Source organism: Amblyomma mixtum, chromosome 1 (assembly GCF_055824585.1).
Source record: "Amblyomma mixtum isolate Tamu chromosome 1, ASM5582458v1, whole genome shotgun sequence".
NCBI lineage: Eukaryota > Metazoa > Arthropoda > Arachnida > Ixodida > Ixodidae > Amblyomma > Amblyomma mixtum.
This window is the reverse complement of record NC_143012.1, coordinates 84,254,172-84,272,173: the sequence shown is the minus strand read 5'-3', so window position 1 is coordinate 84,272,173 and position 18,002 is coordinate 84,254,172. Positions and strand designations below refer to the sequence as shown.

Genomic DNA, 18,002 nt, shown 5'->3' with positions numbered 1-18,002 from the left:
CTTGGTGCATGTGCTGGGATTTACTTGGAATCCATGCCAATAAGGGTGCATCAGCTGCGAGACTCTAACCTGAGGCCAATGCAGGAAACAAGCACACAACTCACTGGTGTATCAGATTGTGTGTCATCCTGCCAAAAGCTGAACTGAACATGGCACGTCGGCTGCAGTTTGTCATGGCTTCATCGAATAATGATGTCTTCCCATAAACATCTAAGAATTTAGGCTGTGAAGTATCAAGTTTTGTGCACTCCTTACTGGTGAACAATGCAATGCTTAATAGCTCAGCAGCTATACGTTTTGTTTCATTGCCATGTATACACTCAATGTGATGAATGGGTTTATAGTGTTCTCTGCAGCTCTATTTACTCCGTAATACTACTTGAGTGGTTATGCCCATTTTTCTTTTGTATTTGAAAGGTATGTCTTGTTATTTCCATTGTAAGTACCCTCACAAAGAAGCCATTTTTCTAGAATGTACTGGGTCAACTAGAGGAAGTGAAATATACACTGTTCAGTCTCGAGAATTTGAGCACACTCCACTGCATGAAAAAAAAAAACAGCATGACTATGCCCATTGCAGGGCAAATGCCTCTCCCATGTCTCTCCAACTAACCCTGTACTTTGTCAGCTGCGGCCAAAAATTTCACAGCAGATGTTTCCCAACAATTCTTTCGCTGCCTCCTGGAAACAGTTTACTTGCAGGCATTGTACCACGAGTGTTGGCTGACTACAATAGCTAGAGTTCTGATTACTGATTTGGCCACAGGCAGAGTTAAACGGGGCTTTTCCCTCAACTGGGAAAGAAATTCTACATGCGAAAACTATGCTGAACCAACCCCATTTCTTGACACCGAAAGTCCATGAAATATATGGTTCAGATGGCACAGCAACCCTCGTTTCAAGACTGACTCAAAAATCTGCCCCTAGATGAGCCAAAGCACAATTATCTCTAAGGGCTCAAGAACTACACAAGCAGGGCACTTTTCTTGCGTATAAGCATTTCAACAGTAGTGTCCTTGCGAGTTTAGTCCATAGTTTGTGTTTAAATGATCAGTACAGTGCATGTTGTGGCCTGGCTTTACTGAGAATTGCACTTAACATGCATTCATCATATGGTACCAAGAATGATGGTCAGCCAAGAGGAACCAGCAGGTCAGCAAAGCTGCAAGAATAGTACATTTTTTGTCTTCACACCAATCACATCAACATGATGGAAGATTAGACTTTTTCTTAGTAATCGAAATCATGCAGTTTAAGGCAAAGTCAAAATAGAACGCAAAATTTATTCAGCAGGCATTCTGTATAAATTCTCATGAAAATGAACCAAAGCTACAACCCAATAAATGCGATCCAAGAAATGTCTCTGCCTGTGCTAAGTTTTGATTCCTAGCTTCGTATGCAAGCATTTAATATTAACGAGGAAATCAAATCCACGCATCAAGCATCAAATCCACGCACTCGCCAATGAACACGGCATGCGCACCGCGTCATTGTAGACGCAAACTTGTCAATGCGCCTTCATGCAATGTGTCCGTTGCCGAATTTCCATAATGGCAGCGGAGACAGCAGCCACCTTTTATTTTAGCATGGTGCCCGGAAACTGCAACTAACAACGCGTCAGGCGCTTTGTTCTTCCACAAGAACGGGTCCAGTAGAGTTCACAACAGACAGCTCGAAACGGAACAGCGGTCACTAACACACAGAGGTCGTGGGCTACTCGAGCCCATCGTGCTTCTCGCGCACGGCCTCCTTGAAGCGCTCTTCAAGCAGCGACAGCTCGCTGATGAGGTCCGTGATGGCGTTGGTGAAGGCCTCCTGCGGCGTGCTGTCCGGGGTGGTCTGGACGCGAAGGATGAACTTGTGCTCGAGCGGGTGCGGCACCTTGTAGCCGGCGAACAGCACGCACGGATCCTTGAGTAGCTGCGCGCGGATCATGTTGGCCAGCGTGTGGTCCTCCTTGTTCACAGTGAAGATGGCTGCGTTCGGAACCTTCGTATCCTTCTCGATGGTGATCTTCTTCTCACCGTCGAACAGCAGGAATGACTCGAATGCCGGTGGTGCGTTCATCGCGACGATGTTCGGCGCGGTTCGCCCTGGGCTGACGTCGGACTGCTGCTACGACTTCACCAAACGCGGTGGACAACGACGCTGGATGTAGGCGAGCGTCACGAAAAAATGCAGAAACGAAATGCTAGAAACAGCCGAGAATAAAGTTACCCTGTCAAACTGTTCACTGCCAATTCAGGTGGCCGAAGACAAATCTACAAACGTTTGTCGAGCTTCCGCCGAATCTCTAAAAATTTTACTAAAAGCTACCACCGCATTTGCAACGAGACATGAAACAGACTATAAATCACCACCCACCTTAAATGTTTTTTCAAAAAGTAACTGATAAAGTAAAAACTTTGTAAAAAAAGTGGCATTTCTAGGTAAATAAAACAATTAATTTTTGTTGATTGTAAATAAAACTGCGTACGAGAAGAATAAAGTTAGGTTGAATTTGGTGAGTTTTGAACAAGCCGTCGTCACATTGATGCATCTCGCGTTTTCTCTATTGAACGAGAATCCACGAGACGTTCTTTCCTTTCCGTTCTTTTTCAGGGTGTACGCCGGTTAGGTATGTTGGCTTCTGTGAATTTATTGAGTTGTAATCTCTTTTGATCTGCGTTTTACAGGCCGGTAGAGCTTTTAGGTGCAGTAAGATCTATGCATTATTCCTTGATAATTGCTGTAATGGCAATATTTTGTTCGTTTCATACCTGTTAAATGCCTCCATCTACCCTTCTTTCGCGAGCATCCCCTATCATGTAGGCATGCGCTTTCGCGAGTGCTGAAAAACTGCGCTGTGTCGGAGATACGGACTGAATACGAAAAAAAGAGAAAAAACTGCTTTTAAGCTGTTACCGTTTCTGAAACCACGACATATGCCTGACTTATGCCGGCAGTCGTAGTGCACTAAACAAAGCTGTGCATGCTTTCAGTGTTCCAGATTGTCACCTGCAATTCACGCAGTTTACATTGGCATATAAGCTCTGTTGTAACCAATTATGCTAGTAATATTAGCAGATTGCCGTGCGAATGGTGTGTCTTAGCAGCAGAGTTCATTTATCAGCCTTTGGGCACCGCGATCTCGCTGGGTTACAGCACTGGCTTTTTGGGCACAAGACTGAACCCCGCCTAGTTTGTGTAGTGTACTACAACGCGACATAATAGCCTATTAGATGCATTTAACGAAGAAATTTTATTTGTTGTAATCACGGACACTAGTGCTTCTGTGTGAGGGGCAGTCACAGCTGCGTTGCCCAGGAGAGCGATACGAGCAGGTTTGTAAATGACAGCCCGGACTAGCAGTGGGTCAATGAATGTTAGTCTGCCCTGTTACTAGTTAAGGGAGCAAGGTCAGAACGCTTTCTGTGCCTCGGGCTTAAAATAAAACGTGACCTGACTGGCACTTGTGCGATAGCTTTGCACTCCTTTCTTAGCAGGCAGACAGCCGAGCCTCATTTTTTTTACTGATGATAGTTTTGCTGCCGTGTTTGACGTCAGTGTTTGCCTTTTCTAAAGCTAATGGAAGTCATTTGGCGCCCAGCATCAACCATGGCTGAAGAAAGTACGTTAAAGAACGATGATGATTGCTCAGTTCAAACTGTGAAGTTGCAGCTTAGATTGAAGAGTGCAAAAAGTGAGCGTCCGTCCCCTTTGCAGGCAGGCGAAGCCGCCATGGGTGCGTACAAGTACATGCAGGAGCTCTGGCGCAAGAAGCAGTCGGATGTGATGCGGTTCCTGCTGCGGCTGCGCTGCTGGTACTTCCGCCAGCTCAACACGTGCCACCGTGCACCCCGCCCCACCAGGCCAGACAAGGCCCGCCGCCTTGGCTACCGTGCCAAGCAGGGTGCGTATCATTCGCTATAATAACCACACCCACTTTGCCCAGCTGCTCTTGTTCAGAGTGCTTACTTTTACCACAGTCCTCTCTGTAACGCTATGGGAGAGCTTCATGTGCTGCTCAAGGTGGCCGCAGTGAAGGGCTCTGGAAATTTCGACCCCAGTGTTCCTTAACGTGCACTGTGATGTCAATGCATGTTAGAACCCCAAAGTGGTTGACGTTTTCGGATCCCTCCACTACGGCGTCCCTCATAGCCTGAATCTCTTTGGGACGTTAAACCCCAATAAACCAAATAAACCAAATCAAGGTGGCCATGCTGCGACACCACTGTCTGTAAGCAGGCATCGTCTGAGGTGCTTGGTGCTGTCGCGATAAAGAAGGTAGCCCCACTGTATACTGCATAGTTTTTTTAAGGTGAGGTGCACGTGTGAGCGTTCTGACGGGTGACGCATGACCCTTGGTGTGCAGGCTATGTGATCTACCGCATCCGGGTGCGTCGCGGTGGCCGCAGGAAGCAGGTGCCCAAGGGATGCACCTACGGCAAGCCCAAGAACCACGGTGTCAACAGCCTGAAGCCTGTCCGCAACCACCAGTCCATCGCCGAGGTGGGCGTCGCTCTCTTGTTTTTTTTTTTTTTAAGAGCGTGAGCTCTTACTCATCCCGTTTTGAGATTTCGTGGGGTCTGCTACCACCCTGAGATCACAGCGCCATCTGTGGCAGCAACTAGAAAACAGCACATCTCGCACTGAGACTTGTAGCGCCATCTACAATAGCATTGTAGAAACAACAATCTGCCGCGTGCTGGTGATGTCACGGTACTAACGCTCGTTACTGCAACGTCTTCCAGACAGTGGTGGCCTTTTTTGCTCTTGTTGAATGTTCAGGTTACCAGTATTCAGGGGAGCCACTCTCGTGTTGTGTGGCATTGTGGTTGTTGCTTTTTATTTTTTTCTGCTCCTAATTGGGAGCAGTCTGTGACACTGCTGTGTGGACCTTGAATAGGTCCTCAACATGTTGACAGACCTCGGCAGTGTTCGGGGACATCCTAATCCTTGCTGAAAAGAGGGTTGTAGAAGCTTATTGTGTCAGAGGAAACTTTTTTCTAAGCACAGCAAAATGCTAGTAAGCCAGTGGAGCACAGTACTACAGCAGCCTTGCTCTCACAAGTAGGCAGCTGCAGCATACTACCAATAGTAGTACAGCAGTAATATACAGTAGGTGGGATAAGGAATGGTCGGTGGTAACCCATTGGTGTACATATCTGTGTGCTAAGGTTGAAATACATTAACATGCGAGGAAAAAGTTTATAATCCCTACTATTGGTAATTTATGAAATGCAGCACACACAGCCTAAGTTTGGAAACTTGGTGGATTTGTTGCAGGAAAACCTGCAAAGTGCTTGTTTCCATTTGTTTTGGCTGAGAGCGGTATTTGTTGCTGACCATTGAACGTAGAAGTTTCCTTGCTGCGAGAGGCTATGAGTTGAACAAGGGCTGAAGAGGGAGGCCTCAGCCCACTAGCCAATGTTTTGACTAGGGGACTTTCTTTCATCTTGTCGGAACGTTGGCTAAATGGACTGATGCTCCCCCTCCCAACCCTCATTCAATTTGTTTCGGGCTATCAAGGGTCCAACCTCCCGTACTTCTCATTTGTTTCGGGCTATCAAGGGTCCAACCTCCCGTACTTCTCACTGTCATTGATCCTTGCTATAAAGTTGCAGTGACATGTTGCCAGCAGAAAATATGTAGTGCTGTGTGGGGCAGTGAGAAGTTTGAACAATATTTGTTTGCATGTCTTTTGTATTATGTGAACGTGGCTTCAGTTGCATACTGCACATTCCACATCTGTCGGAACTGCCCTCATTGCCTTGCCATGCTGGCTACCTTTCCATGCAGCTTCCACAAGTAGACGTATGGGTAGCCCCAGTGTGAAAGGAAACATATCCGCATTAAAGCAATGATTACTTCTTAAGTATATAGTGCACATTTCCGTCAAGCAGTTTTTCTCTGTACGGGTAATGTTTCATAGACATTTTCAAATTCACTGCTTAAGTAACGACAGAATTCGTTCTTGTGTGCAGTAGTTCCCTTTCATATTGGAGCTGCGTACACAAGTGCTGCTACTGTTTTCGATATCACGGTGTTTGATTTATTGTCCATTAGCCTCTCGGGCATCTGCGCATGACCTCTGACCAGTGTCGTCTCCTTCTCCTCCCCATTGAACCCTAACAGGAGCGGGTGGGCCGCCGGTGCAAGGCCCTGCGCGTCCTCAACTCGTACTGGGTGGCCCAGGACTCGACCTTCAAGTACTACGAGGTGATCCTGGTGGATCCGTTCCACAAGGCCATCCGTCGCGACCCCAAGGCCAACTGGATCTGCCAGGCGGTGCACAAGCACCGGGAGCTGCGGGGCCTCACCTCGGCCGGACGCAAGTCGCGGGGCCTGGGCAAGGGACACCGCTACACCAAGACCGTGGGCGGATCACGCCGCGCCTGCTGGAAGCGCCGCAACACGCTCCAGATGCACAGGAAGCGCTGAGGCCAATAAACTTTGCCCCCCCCCCCCTCTCCGTCGCTCTTCCAGAGTCTTTTTTTGTAGTGTGTGTACTGTGGGGAAGAGATCTTCCACCTGACCTGTAGTTTGTGCCACCCTAATAACGCAATCCGGCGGTGGCCTTGAGTGAAAAGTCACGGGCATAGCTCTGGCAACGCAGCGAGCTATGGAAAGAAAAATGATAGGTGTAACATTAAGAGATCTGAAGCGGGCAGAGTGGGTGAGGGAACAAACGCGCCTTAATGACATCCTAGTCGAAATCAAGAGGAAGAAGTGGGCTTGGGAGGGGCATATAATGCGAAGGCAAGATAACTGCTGGTCCTTAAGGGTAAGAGAGCAGGCAACCATGGAGTACAAACTTCCGCAACATGCTCTGGCAGGCTGTTTTGATTGGTTGCGCCAGGTGCCGTCATTGGGAGAGCGAAATAGGAGGGGGAAGCCCTGCCAAAATGAGTTGAGGGCAGCGTTTTGTTTGCTTGTATTTTGAAATTTCTTCACTGAATAACTCCCGTTCCTGTGCATCGATTCCTGTAATTCTTTTTAAGTCAGCATCTGTGTGACAAAAAGAACCCACCTGAAGTATAGCCGGTATCCCACCAAGCAGTGTTTCGCAGCCCCTCCCTTTAAGGGTAACGGAGTGGATTCCAAGAGAAGGCAAGCATAGCAGGGGGCGGCAGAAAGACAGGTGGGCGGATGAGATTAAGAAGTTTGCGGAGATATGGTGGCCGTGGCTGGCGAAGGACAGGGTTAATTGGAGAGGCCTTTGCCCTCCAGTGGGCATAGTCGGGCTGATGATGATAGCTCTGGCAGGTGGTCTCCAGAGCAACCTAGGAGGCAGGTAGGCCCATGTGACCTTTCGGCGTCGTCACAACGTGCCCATCGTGTTAGGTGGCATTTAAATTTATGATTGGTCGCTCGGGAAGGGCAGCCTGTGTCACACAAGGCCCACCACTGGGAGCACCTGCCATCGCAGGGCAGTGGCGCATCGCTTGACTGGTGCACCAATATGCCAGGAGGGGTACGAGGACTCCCAGGGATCTATGAATGTACAGAGGACGACCTTCTTTGTATATAGGAATAAACCATTACGCTATAGCGTCATACCTTTAAAGTGCACGAAAGAGAAATCTGAACTTTTTTTTTTAACCACAGGAACTCTTATCTCCACGTTCCGAGCATTCTTAGAAACTTCAAAGTGTTGTTCTGTGCGGCCAGTTTCTCTAATTTAAATCGGATTAAACGTCCCGGCTCCCGCCTTTTTTTGAGGTAGGAGGAGTGCCTTTCAGGCAGTCGCGTGACGGTTTTGCTTTCACTTTTTATTTTCTAGGTTTCCGTGAATAAATTGATCCAGTTAGACTACACAGCTGCGAATTAGGCCCACTGAAATAAAAATATGTGTGGGCTCTGTTTTTGCCGATCGCTCCGGGGATGGCAGAGCAGTAAGCCGCCACGGGACGCTGAAAGGTTGGTTGACCTCTCCTACCGTCAGCGGTGAGTTAAAAAAAAAGGCGGGAGCCATGACGCATCATCAGATTTAAATTAGGAAAATCGGCCACACAGGACAACAACTCTTTAAGAATGCTCGGAACATGTAGGAGTTCTTACGGTAAAAAGATGAGTTGAGATTCCTCTTTGGTGCACCTTTAATGTCTTCTAGCCTGAATTTAGCGTACTATGTAAAAAAATTATTTTTGCTGTGGCTTTTTATGGTCTGCTTATGAGGAAGTTACACAGCAACTTTTATGCATGTCGAGGTTTTGGGAACAAAGTTACGGCTATGTCACAAAAACGCGACAACAGGTCGTAATGGATCATAAAATGTTTATTTTCAGACACACTTCAGAACTCATTTCTTTGAGCTCGGCACATTTGTACATCAGTTCTTGTGAAAAGAAATGAAACAATTTGAACTTTTTTTTGATAAACAGATGAATTTTGCATTTTGTGCAGAAAGAAACAGGTTGCCCTTTGCAGCCAGGCTTTTTCCACCGTTGTAGTTGCTACGACACTTAAGGCCAGTGGCCAACATTGTCTCGTTGGACTTCAGCATTCGGTGTTGGAGCTGCTGGTCCTCTTTTCTTCTGAAGCTCTGCTTCCACGAAAAGAGACGACTGGCTCCTCTTCTTCATCATGTCCTTGATCTGATTACAGAGGCAGCTGGCTCAAGAAGCCTTGAATGCTAAAAGATCTAGTTGCTGTTTTTTCAGGCTTGCTAGAGCATCACAGTCCCTGCGGTAGAGCAGCCAGCTGCTCACAAAAGCCATGTCAACAAAATGAAAAAAAAAAGAAATCGCAGGTAGAATTTCTTCGACTTCAGAAAAATTCTGCAGTACGCCATGAGCCCATCTAGAAGGTCGACTCCACCCATAAATGTGTTGCAAGTCTTCACAATGGCTGGCTGCTGAACTTCGCTTCCTTCTTCTTGCGGTCATACCGCTGGCAGATTCCTAGGGGCTCGGCACTCCCGAATGTGCTGGCAATATTCACTGCCCGGCTGTCGTACCACTTTACTCGGACTTCGACCCCTTCAATAGTAGCCTGCATCTCCACGCGGCTTCATCTTCCGTTCTTCTTCATTTCTGCATCGCTGGGCAGTCGGCATCCAGAAATCCTGTTTGCGCGCGCAGTTCCCATGGCTGGAATACCGCGCTTTAAGTGCAACCATTGACTACAAGACAGGCAAGTACGAATGCTGAACGTGTTACTATCTAAATGAAATTTGATTGCAAATAAATTAGCGACAAAGGATAAAGACTTTTCAAAAGCGGTTTACACAAACATGTGAATTGCTATACGTTTCAGATCGAGAAAGCAAGCTGGTGGAGGCTTGCAAGGCTTCCTGATTCAAGGCACTTTCAACCGAGTAGTTGAATTTTGCATGTGAACAGGCACACCCATTCCTGCATAACCTTTATTCCGAAGCACAGTTCATAACAATAACGAACAGCATGACTGCCTTGAGTGAGCAGTCATGATGATGAAGGTCGACGGGCTGTGAAGGTGAAGGCAGCGTCAGGACTTGTCAGTGACAAGCTGAGCCAAGAAGTCCGTGTGCCACTCAGTGTTGTGCAGCGAGCGACGAGCCTCTGCGTACGGTTCTTGCAGCAGGGCACGGACTTGCCGCGCCTCGTGGCGAAGCAGAGTGGCCAGTTGGTCCTGTACAGTAGGTGAACAGATGCGTACCGCGCCCTCTCTGGCACCTGGGAGGTGCCGCCACAGCCACTGCTCGAACAATGACAGCTGCTCTTCATCCCTGAAAGACAATTATGAGGTGGAGGGGATGTTGCGGAAGGTTGATAAGTGCAGTGCTTTAGAGTGTTTAAAGCACAAAGCACTACCTTTTGTTTGTCAAGCACAGCTCTGCATTGGTTTTTAAAAAAGCCATGCAAAAATATATCGGCAAACATAGCTTTTCTGAAAGGTAAAAACGTAGCGCAAAGAAACAAGGACACAGAAAGACAGACAACACACAGCGCTAACTTCCAACAATGGTTTATTTCAGAAAGGAAAGGTGGTTTTATATCGATATCACGACCAAAAGTGCACAATAACCGGTTGACACGAGAAATCATAGAAGCGGAATGGATATCACTTTTGAAAGATGATTGTGTTTAGTACCCCTTCTGTTTCATTGCTGGCAAAAGAGCTCGCATATCTGGCTGATACGCTTTGCTAGTGCATGGTTTGTCAGCGTGTTGGTCGTGATATCGATATAAAACCACCTTTCCTTTCTGAAATAAACCATTGTTGGAAGTTAGCGCCGTGTGTTGTCTGTCTTTCTGTGTCCTTGTTTACTTGCGCTACGTTTTTACCTTTCAAATATGAACCAACAAGCCCAAGTATATGCCCTTCTGAAATAGCTTTTCTGCTCCCACGAACCAAGGCCAAAGGAAGCTCAGTTCCGTTTCGTTAAGGTATGGAATTACTATAAAGAGCTGTTGCTCCCTTACTTTTTTTTTTATAGACATCTGGAAGCGTCCCATCTTAGCAGGGCACTCACAGTCTGCACCCCAAGGTATGTTTATATGACGACAGTTATTGACAAAATGCAGTCGCCACTTGTTTTCATTGTCTTCTTCCTCTGTCGTCATCTTGTTTGCGCTCTTTAATGACGAGTCACCTCTCGTAACCTGCCATTTCAATCACCAGCTGCTTTAATCATGAAAGCACCTGCCTGCTATGGGGTGCAGTTGGGGTGCAGTGCCATGTGATTTAATTTTTCATACACAAGGATGAAATTCCGAGTTTTATTTACTCCCCCATCCCACACATGCCAAGTGCATGGAACTGCCTTTCTGCCAACATCACTTTGAGAACTCTCATCTGTTCTATCATTGATTCCAATTTACTTTCAAGCTCACTTGAACCCTTCCTTTATTGCTGTTTGCCATCCTGTCTGTGTTTATACTGTGCTCGAATTTGAGCTCTTGGTCTTCTGTATTTTATTGCTGTTCCCATCTGCTTGCATGCACACTTGCAGCCAAGCAAACATCATGAATGGCAGCTTACCAATATCCCTCAAGAGAAAAGTATATAACAGCTGTATCCTACCGGTACTCACCTATGGGGCAGAAACGTGGAGGCTAACAAAGAGGGTTCAGCTAAAGTTAAGGACAGTGCAGCGAGCTATGGAAAGAAAAATGATAGGTGTAACGTTAAGAGATTGGAAGAGGGCGGAGTGGGCGAGGGAACAAACATGGGTTAATGACATCCTAGTCGAAATCAAGAGGAAGAAGTGGGCTTGGGGCAGTGCATGTAATGCGAAGGCAAGATAACTGCTGGTCCTTAAGGGTAACGGAGTGAATACCAAGAGAAGGCAAGCGTAGCAGGGGGCGGCAGAAGGTCAGGTGGGCAGACGAGATTAAGTTTGCGGGGATAGGGTTAATTGGAGGGACACGGGAGAGGCCTTTGCCCTGCAGTGGGCGTAGTCGGGCTTATGATGATGATGATGAAACAATGCACAGTAAAAGACAGGTACGCACTGTCCGCGAAGACAGAGCACTCCGTCGGGGAGCAGCTCTGCACTGGCCTGGAAGAGAGGTGAGGCCCCATCGCAGCAGATGTACAGTCCACCGTGCACACGGGTCAGGCCCTCCAGGGAAGACAGCCTCCAGGGGGCCACAGTTGGGGCGGCGAAGTGGTGGCTGTGCTGTGCCGCAGTCAGGGACCAGAGGGCGGGTCGCGGAGGCAGCCGACCCTGTTTGGGCCAGGGCAGCCGCTCCAAGTCGATTTCGCACTGGTGTCTCAACAGGGAGCCCCCAAGAACGCACACAACCATGGGGTTGACCGCTCCGCTTGGAAGGCGACAGCTGGCACCAATTACCAGTGCGCCCTCTTCGAGTGACACCCTCACGCCGAAGGTGACTCCGGGGCTGACCACGAGAACGGTGGCCGGCTTTTCCCTGCACGTGGTGTGGCAGCACATATGCAGGTCTGATTATCAGCTTACTTACAATACAAGACAATGCAAAAACTGCCTCCAATGCAAAAGCAGTGCTCCCCTTTTTAAGCATGCAATGAGTATATGCAGGCGCAGTCAGATTTGAGACAAGCTTTTGCAAAGTTGTGCATACTTGCAGCAGCATTACTGCGGGGTGTTACAATAGATGGTTTGGAAACAATCAATGAGATACAAAAGGGGGGGAGGCCATGCACCAATATGTGACATGGGGGATCGGAACTTTTGCCTCACAACTACACAACCAATTTGCTACTCTCTGAGCCACAACCCATCTCTGCCTAGAATGTGGGCCTCAGAAGAGTTAACACTCCTTGTATAGCCCACGGTGCATGTAAAAAGAAAAGAAAACTCTCGAACAGTACAGCCAGAAAGGTGGCGGTTAGTACGGTTGACTGTAATGTCTTTTAGACGACCCCAAAGAGACAACACCCTATTAGATTAGACTGGTTTATTCAGTACACATGCTCTCATACAGGCTTAGATGCAGTGCTCTGCCATCTATTGTCTCGTCTTCCCGGCTCTCTGGCTTTAGATTTCATGGTTTCATGTTTCGTGGCACTCAGCCTAGCTCAGCCAGTTGTGTGGCGCTCTCTGTATTCAGATCTATTCACTGGAATAACATGCACTCATCACCATGCTGCAAGTTTCAGAATGTAGGCAGTTTTCTTTTTATGTTTTCTTCCATTTAGGAATAAACAGTTGTGAGTACGGGCTGCCATGTGTGCATGTCTGTTCTGTCTCCGTTTTTTTTTTTGTACTCCCACAAGTGCAAATCCTAACTAGGTAAGTACTATCAGCAAGAAATGAAACGCGAACAAGACAATTGAACCACGCACAGGAAAATGCGCAGCTCTTAGCCAGGGTAAGCTGTACACTAGCTCCTGCTATTTCAATTTCGAAGGCATGAAGATTCTTCTTTAGAAGTGTTATTCAACCGTGCTTGTATTTCCAATACAGGAGCTAATACGTTCGTGCTTTTGTGTTCCCACCTCAGTTTTCTTGTTCGCGTTTCATTCGTTTCTGATAGTACATGCACATATGCCAACAACTGCGTGGCCCCAAAGTACAAGTGCTGCTTTGGGCACTTGCCATGGGCGTCCCAAATTAGATTCGCTGGCAGGACTCACGCGGAAGGCGGCCAGCTGAATCGATAGCCCAGTAGAAGGCGGCGGCCCCAGATGTGAGCCCAGGAGTCGAGCAGCTTTGCCTCTGCCACCACCTGGACCACCTCCTGTGGTTCCTCTGCCGGTCGCTGCTCCAACGGAAGCACGGGCAGCAGTGACGTGCCTCCAGTCGGACTGCTGTCAGCATCTGCTGGCACTCGAGTTGTCTCATGCAAGAGTGCCTCGGCCTGTTCCCGGGCTCTCCTCAGCTTCTCAAGCGCTGCCTGACTGGCCTGCACATCAGACCTTCCCTGTTATCTATAGAAGGAAAGCCAGACAGAGCCTCTACCAACAAGGTGGGCACAACAGTCTTTACGGTTTACGGGGTTTTAATGTCCGTTTAATGGGTTTTAACGGGGTTTACGGGGTTTTAACGCTGTAGTGAAGGGCTCCGGAAATTTCGACCACCTGAGACCACTAAATAATTTGTAACTAAATTTATTCTACCATGCTGTTTTGGTTTCATCAACCGAACTATGGCTGTGAAGTGCAGTTGACCTTTAGATCACTTGAGGCATGGAAAAACTGCAATATAAACGCTGCTACATAGTTTTAACTCACTCCAGCACTCAAACCAGCCTGCTTCAGGAGCTAAAATTACAACAAACAATGTATAAGGAGTTGTATTACCATTTTTTGGGGGGGGGCCTTATGTGGCCTAAGGTTCAACTAAACGCCACAGCCATCGTTCAGTTGCTGAAAGGGAAACCAAAACAGTGTCAAGAAGAAATTCAATTGCAAATCATTTAGCAGTCGTAGGTGAATACCATGGGGATGCTCCATTGATGGACCCATGCCTATCATGAACATTCCATGAAAGAAGAAAACAGAAAGCAAAAATTTGGTGTCTACAGTCCTTTAAGATGGTGCAAAACAGAAATATATATGCAAACAAGAGTCCTTAACCCCTTTCTTCTGTGCTTGTGTCTCATCTAAGCCAATGCCTCTGTTTAGAACTTGGCCTTTTGCGCCAACCTAAACGAACCACTCTGAATTTCAAGCTTTTCCAGTACTGCTTTCAAGCTTTTCCAGTACTGCTTTCAACTTTTTTTCAAAACCGAACAACACGCCAGTCTAGGCAGCCCTTCAGTGCACAGGCCACTCACGCCTGAATGATGCTGCAGAAGGTCCACAAGAATCTTCGACGCTGGGCCACTGCCCTTCGCGGCTTCCCCCTCTTGCTTGTCGTGCGCCACGGATTGGATTGGCTGCAGGCAGCGGACGCGGCTACTCGCTGGCTCCCAGGACACGACCTGTTCACTGCCCGCACACAGCAAGTCCCCGCAAGAAATCTCTGGACCGGCCTCTATGTAGTCGCCAACCTGGGAGCACGTGAACGCAGCCTAGCTCAGAGCGAGGCTGAGAGACGGCCGAGAACCACAGTCTCTTGGGAAACAATGTAGGAAAGGCACTGAGCAAAGAAAATTCAGGGGGGCACTTTGTTGACCCAAAGTGCGGTGAGGCGGAAGGCTTAAGCGCGGTGTTGCTGCCTGTGTCACTGATGTGTGGTTAAGGTGTTAAGCTTCGCCTCTAAGAGTGGAAGGCAACAACGTCTTGCAACGCTGCCAGGGAGTCCACAGAATGCCATCACTCATTCGGCTGTGAGTCTTGCTCGTCGGTAAAATTGTTTTTGAAGAAAGGAAATGTATCTGTCTCGCATGTCTCGCTGGACACCTGAACCTTGCCGTAAGAGAAAGGAGAAAGATGGGAGTGAACGATGACACCATATTCACTAGACGCGCCTTTGTTCATTCCAAACCATCAAGCTGGCATGGCGGAGTGGTTAGCGTGCTCGTCTCGCACTCCGAAGACCGGGGTTCAGTTCCCCAACTCGACGAATTTCCTACTCGGTTTTATTTACTTATCTCGTCTGACTAGAAAGGTTAATTAGGCTAATTTGTTATTTAATTAATTAACTAAACTCAGTCACACTTACTTGGAGGACCACTATACAATCCCTTTAATTGGTCGCATGGTAACTAGCCAAAGTACAATTGGCCCTGTTTGAAATTCGCGCACTGTGACGTCATGACCATTTCGACCAATTGAAAAGCGTGACATTTCTGTCAACAACTCCTGCTTACAACAATGAGGCATTAAAGGCTTTTGCCTTAAAATCAACAGCCAGTATTCAATTCATTTTAATGCGTTATCAGTAGAACCACCAATAGTAAGGCTCAGAATTTGGCTTTTCACCAATCTGCTCACGGTGCCTCACCTGGAAATGCTTGTTTGAATCCTGCCGGATCACCGCTGCACCACCAGAGCAAGACCACACAAGCACAAAGTCCAAACTGCCACAAAAAGAGCTTCCTTGAACCCGTGCAATGTCTTGAAACGGCAGCTGGCATCGAAACCGGGGGCAGCCAGACTCGACCACCAAAACTGAACCAGATGCGGTGCATGCCACAGTGGTGTTGTCTTGGAACACAGAGCTGAGACGACTCAGGGATGATGCCACTGGTTCACGAATGGGCCTTGCTGGAAGCACAACCAGGCAGGCAGTCAAATGGGAACTTTCGTACAGGGAGCCTAAGAAGAGTCCGGCTTTCAGCCTTGTCGTGCGAGTGCCCGAGGACGCAACGAAGCATGCGCCTTTCTCTAGTGCGAGGACACAGAGGAGGACCCAGCACTGCTGCCAGGGTTCTTCAGACATAAGCGCCTGGCAGCTGGTGCCACAGAGGATGGACTGAGCTGATTCATCTTCAGCCAGGTCTGCCACGGCTTGAGAGCTGTCCACTGCAAGTGTACGGGTTCGCTCAGATGCGGGGAAGATGGAACCAGTAGGCACAAAGAAAAATAAATGCCCGCAACTGATGTCTGACTCATGCGACATATTGAGACTGGGGAGCGCTAGGTTCTAGACAAGGGAACAACACGAGACACGAGCGCTCATGTCTTGTGTTGTTCCCTTGTCTGGAACCTAGCACTCCACAGCCTCAGTATGCACAGTCAACTAGCCCCCTACAAAGCTTCACGTGACATATGAATGGGGTTAGACTTTTCGGCTTAAACAAAAAAAAAATCAACAATAAAAGTGCACCGAATTCAGGTTTCGAAATTCAGTTTTAATGAAAAAAGGTCAGAAATCTTGGCATGCAAGTTATAGTTAGCAGGCTGTTGAGTACGAGCTACACTCAGGCAAAGTTGAAAATTAACTAAGTAGGGAAGCCAGGTGCCTGATGCAACAGTGGTGTTCTTGGATAAGCAGTGCAGTTCTGCAATTTGAGGTAGCGCTGCAATGACTGACATGCCTCTGCTGATCACGAAGCACCACCTTTTCTGCCAGCTAAGCATTGTTTGTTTATTATCACCTCGTTCTTGGAGCAGTTAGTTAAGCAGGCTTTTCAACTGCATGTAGGACACTGACATGAAACTGTGCATGGACGTCACTAAAAACTATCATGTTCCAACTACCATGACGACTGAGCGGCAGCTGCCATCGACCCACAGACCATTGATGAAATCAGGAATTTACACATAGAGTGTTTTTCCAAAGCAGGTTGTATGTAGATTAGAAATGACAAAAAAAATATAGGGAAGCCTACAAGAACTACAACGAGAAAGTACATATTGTGGTGATCCGTAACAAAAGAAGTCATAACTCGTAGCATATGCCGACAGAAAGAATTAAGTTCCTTTTTTCTAGAGAGGGTTGGGACCCTAAGTGAAAGAGAGAATCATACTTAATGTGCCCTTGATGTGCTGAAACCACAGTGAAACGGGTAAAGCACAAGGAAGCAAGACGTGCATATGCTTAACACATCCACGGGCGTCCGGAAGGGGGGCCTGGAATTACGGATATTATTTATGCACTAGTTCCTTTTTGGTGCTAACCTACTGCCACCCCCATCCCTGAAAATCGGGTGCCCCTCCCCTCATGGAAAAAGTTCTGCGGACGCTCTTGAACACATCAAAAAAAGAAAATGATCTACAATTTCTCTGACATGTTATCTAGTGCGAATAAAACCGTGGACAGAGACAGAGAAACAGACGGGATACACGCTAGTCCCGTCAGTTTATCTGTCCCCTGTTTTATTCGCGCTAGCTAACATGTCACAGCCAGTGCCCCAGCACCAACTAACTCAACTTTCTTGTTTAATTACAATTTCTCCATGGCAGAGACGAAGCAACTGCGCTTCCAAACTTCGCATATATCCCCCTATTTCGCAAAACAATGTGCGATTCAAACACACACTGATCAGGCAACTGCCCTGCGAGAAAGACACGGACGGAGCATAGGAATCGATCGCAGTTCGACAGACGCACATGGTGGTAGTGGCTGCAGCAGCAATCGGCGAGGCGAAAGCAACGCCAACGTCGGGCCGTCCAGCACTGCGCTGCATCGCGAAGCGTCGTCGGCAGGCACCTCTGCGACGCTCCTGAAAGTTCCGCTCTCGGCGTCCCATGCGTGCACCTCCTTTCCGGCTCGCAGCACGAGTGTCTCGAGGCCGCTCGTCCAACAACACACGCGCGTCAGCTCGCAGTCCCTTCGGCCGGAGGAGACTGTAACTTGGATCTCGGCTCTGGTGGGAACAGTCTCGTGAACGCCATCCCGGCCTCCCAGAGCGCGCAAGCAGCGCACCCGACAGCGACCCTCGTCCGACACACGGGCGGCCCACAGCTGTGCGCCGAACACGGCCGTCGACCAGCCGCCGTTCATAGTTCGGCTCCGGTCGGTCGCTCTTGAGATGATGCGACGCCGTGGGCTAAAGGCAAGTTTGCGCGGTGCCGCGGGAAATCATCCGCTCAGTACTTGCCGACCGTTTTCTTGACAGTTTCCTTAGTTTCCTGCACGGTTTCTTCCTCTATGATCTTTCGTAATGGGCGCCATTATAGCTACGAAACTACGTGCCGTAACTTTTTTTTTAGAAAAAAATTACCGCAAAAAACAACAAAACTAAAATTTTTAACTTAAAAAAAATTTAATAATTAAATTA

At 48.0% G+C, this 18,002-nt stretch overlaps 3 protein-coding genes across 3 annotated transcripts; 1 reads left to right on the top strand and 2 right to left on the bottom strand.

Moving 5' to 3' along the window:
• Positions 1–1,263: 1,263 nt before the first annotated feature.
• On the bottom strand, positions 1,264–2,320 carry Polr2J (DNA-directed RNA polymerase II subunit RPB11). The gene has a single exon (XM_089566368.1). The coding sequence runs from the start codon at positions 2,065–2,067 to the stop codon at positions 1,714–1,716; it is 354 nt and encodes a 117-aa protein (XP_089422494.1). The 5' UTR covers positions 2,068–2,320; the 3' UTR covers positions 1,264–1,713.
• Positions 2,321–2,544: 224 nt separating this feature from the next.
• On the top strand, positions 2,545–6,454 carry RpL15 (ribosomal protein L15). The gene is made up of 4 exons (XM_089553653.1): positions 2,545–2,617; positions 3,706–3,892; positions 4,355–4,491; positions 6,118–6,454. The coding sequence occupies exons 2-4, from the start codon at positions 3,721–3,723 to the stop codon at positions 6,421–6,423; spliced, it is 615 nt and encodes a 204-aa protein (XP_089409779.1). The 5' UTR covers positions 2,545–2,617; positions 3,706–3,720; the 3' UTR covers positions 6,424–6,454.
• A 2,740-nt stretch (positions 6,455–9,194) lies between these two features.
• Positions 9,195–17,883, bottom strand: LOC149367031 (uncharacterized). Its single transcript, XM_089553644.1, has 6 exons — positions 17,332–17,883; positions 15,281–15,801; positions 14,169–14,384; positions 13,027–13,295; positions 11,421–11,840; positions 9,195–9,691 (listed from the first exon to the last, which is right to left on the bottom strand). Exons 1-6 carry the CDS (start codon positions 17,723–17,725, stop codon positions 9,451–9,453), a joined length of 2,061 nt encoding a protein of 686 aa, XP_089409770.1. The 5' UTR covers positions 17,726–17,883; the 3' UTR covers positions 9,195–9,450.
• Positions 17,884–18,002: the final 119 nt, after the last annotated feature.

Bases quoted from the DNA above. Each gene is read 5' to 3' on its own strand.
- Polr2J (XM_089566368.1), bottom strand. From the start codon at position 2,067: ATGAACGCACCACCGGCATTCGAGTCATTCCTGCTGTTCGACGGTGAG.
- RpL15 (XM_089553653.1), top strand. From the start codon at position 3,721: ATGGGTGCGTACAAGTACATGCAGGAGCTCTGGCGCAAGAAGCAGTCG. The intron at 3,893-4,354 runs GTGCGTATCATT...CTTGGTGTGCAG, and splicing joins TGGCTACCGTGCCAAGCAGG to GCTATGTGATCTACCGCATC. The intron at 4,492-6,117 runs GTGGGCGTCGCT...GAACCCTAACAG, and splicing joins ACCACCAGTCCATCGCCGAG to GAGCGGGTGGGCCGCCGGTG.
- LOC149367031 (XM_089553644.1), bottom strand. From the start codon at position 17,725: ATGAACGGCGGCTGGTCGACGGCCGTGTTCGGCGCACAGCTGTGGGCC. The intron at 14,385-15,280 runs GTGAGGCACCGT...ACGTGCTCCCAG, and splicing joins ATTCAAACAAGCATTTCCAG to GTTGGCGACTACATAGAGGC. The intron at 13,296-14,168 runs GTGAGTGGCCTG...TCTGATGTGCAG, and splicing joins TTCTGCAGCATCATTCAGGC to GCCAGTCAGGCAGCGCTTGA.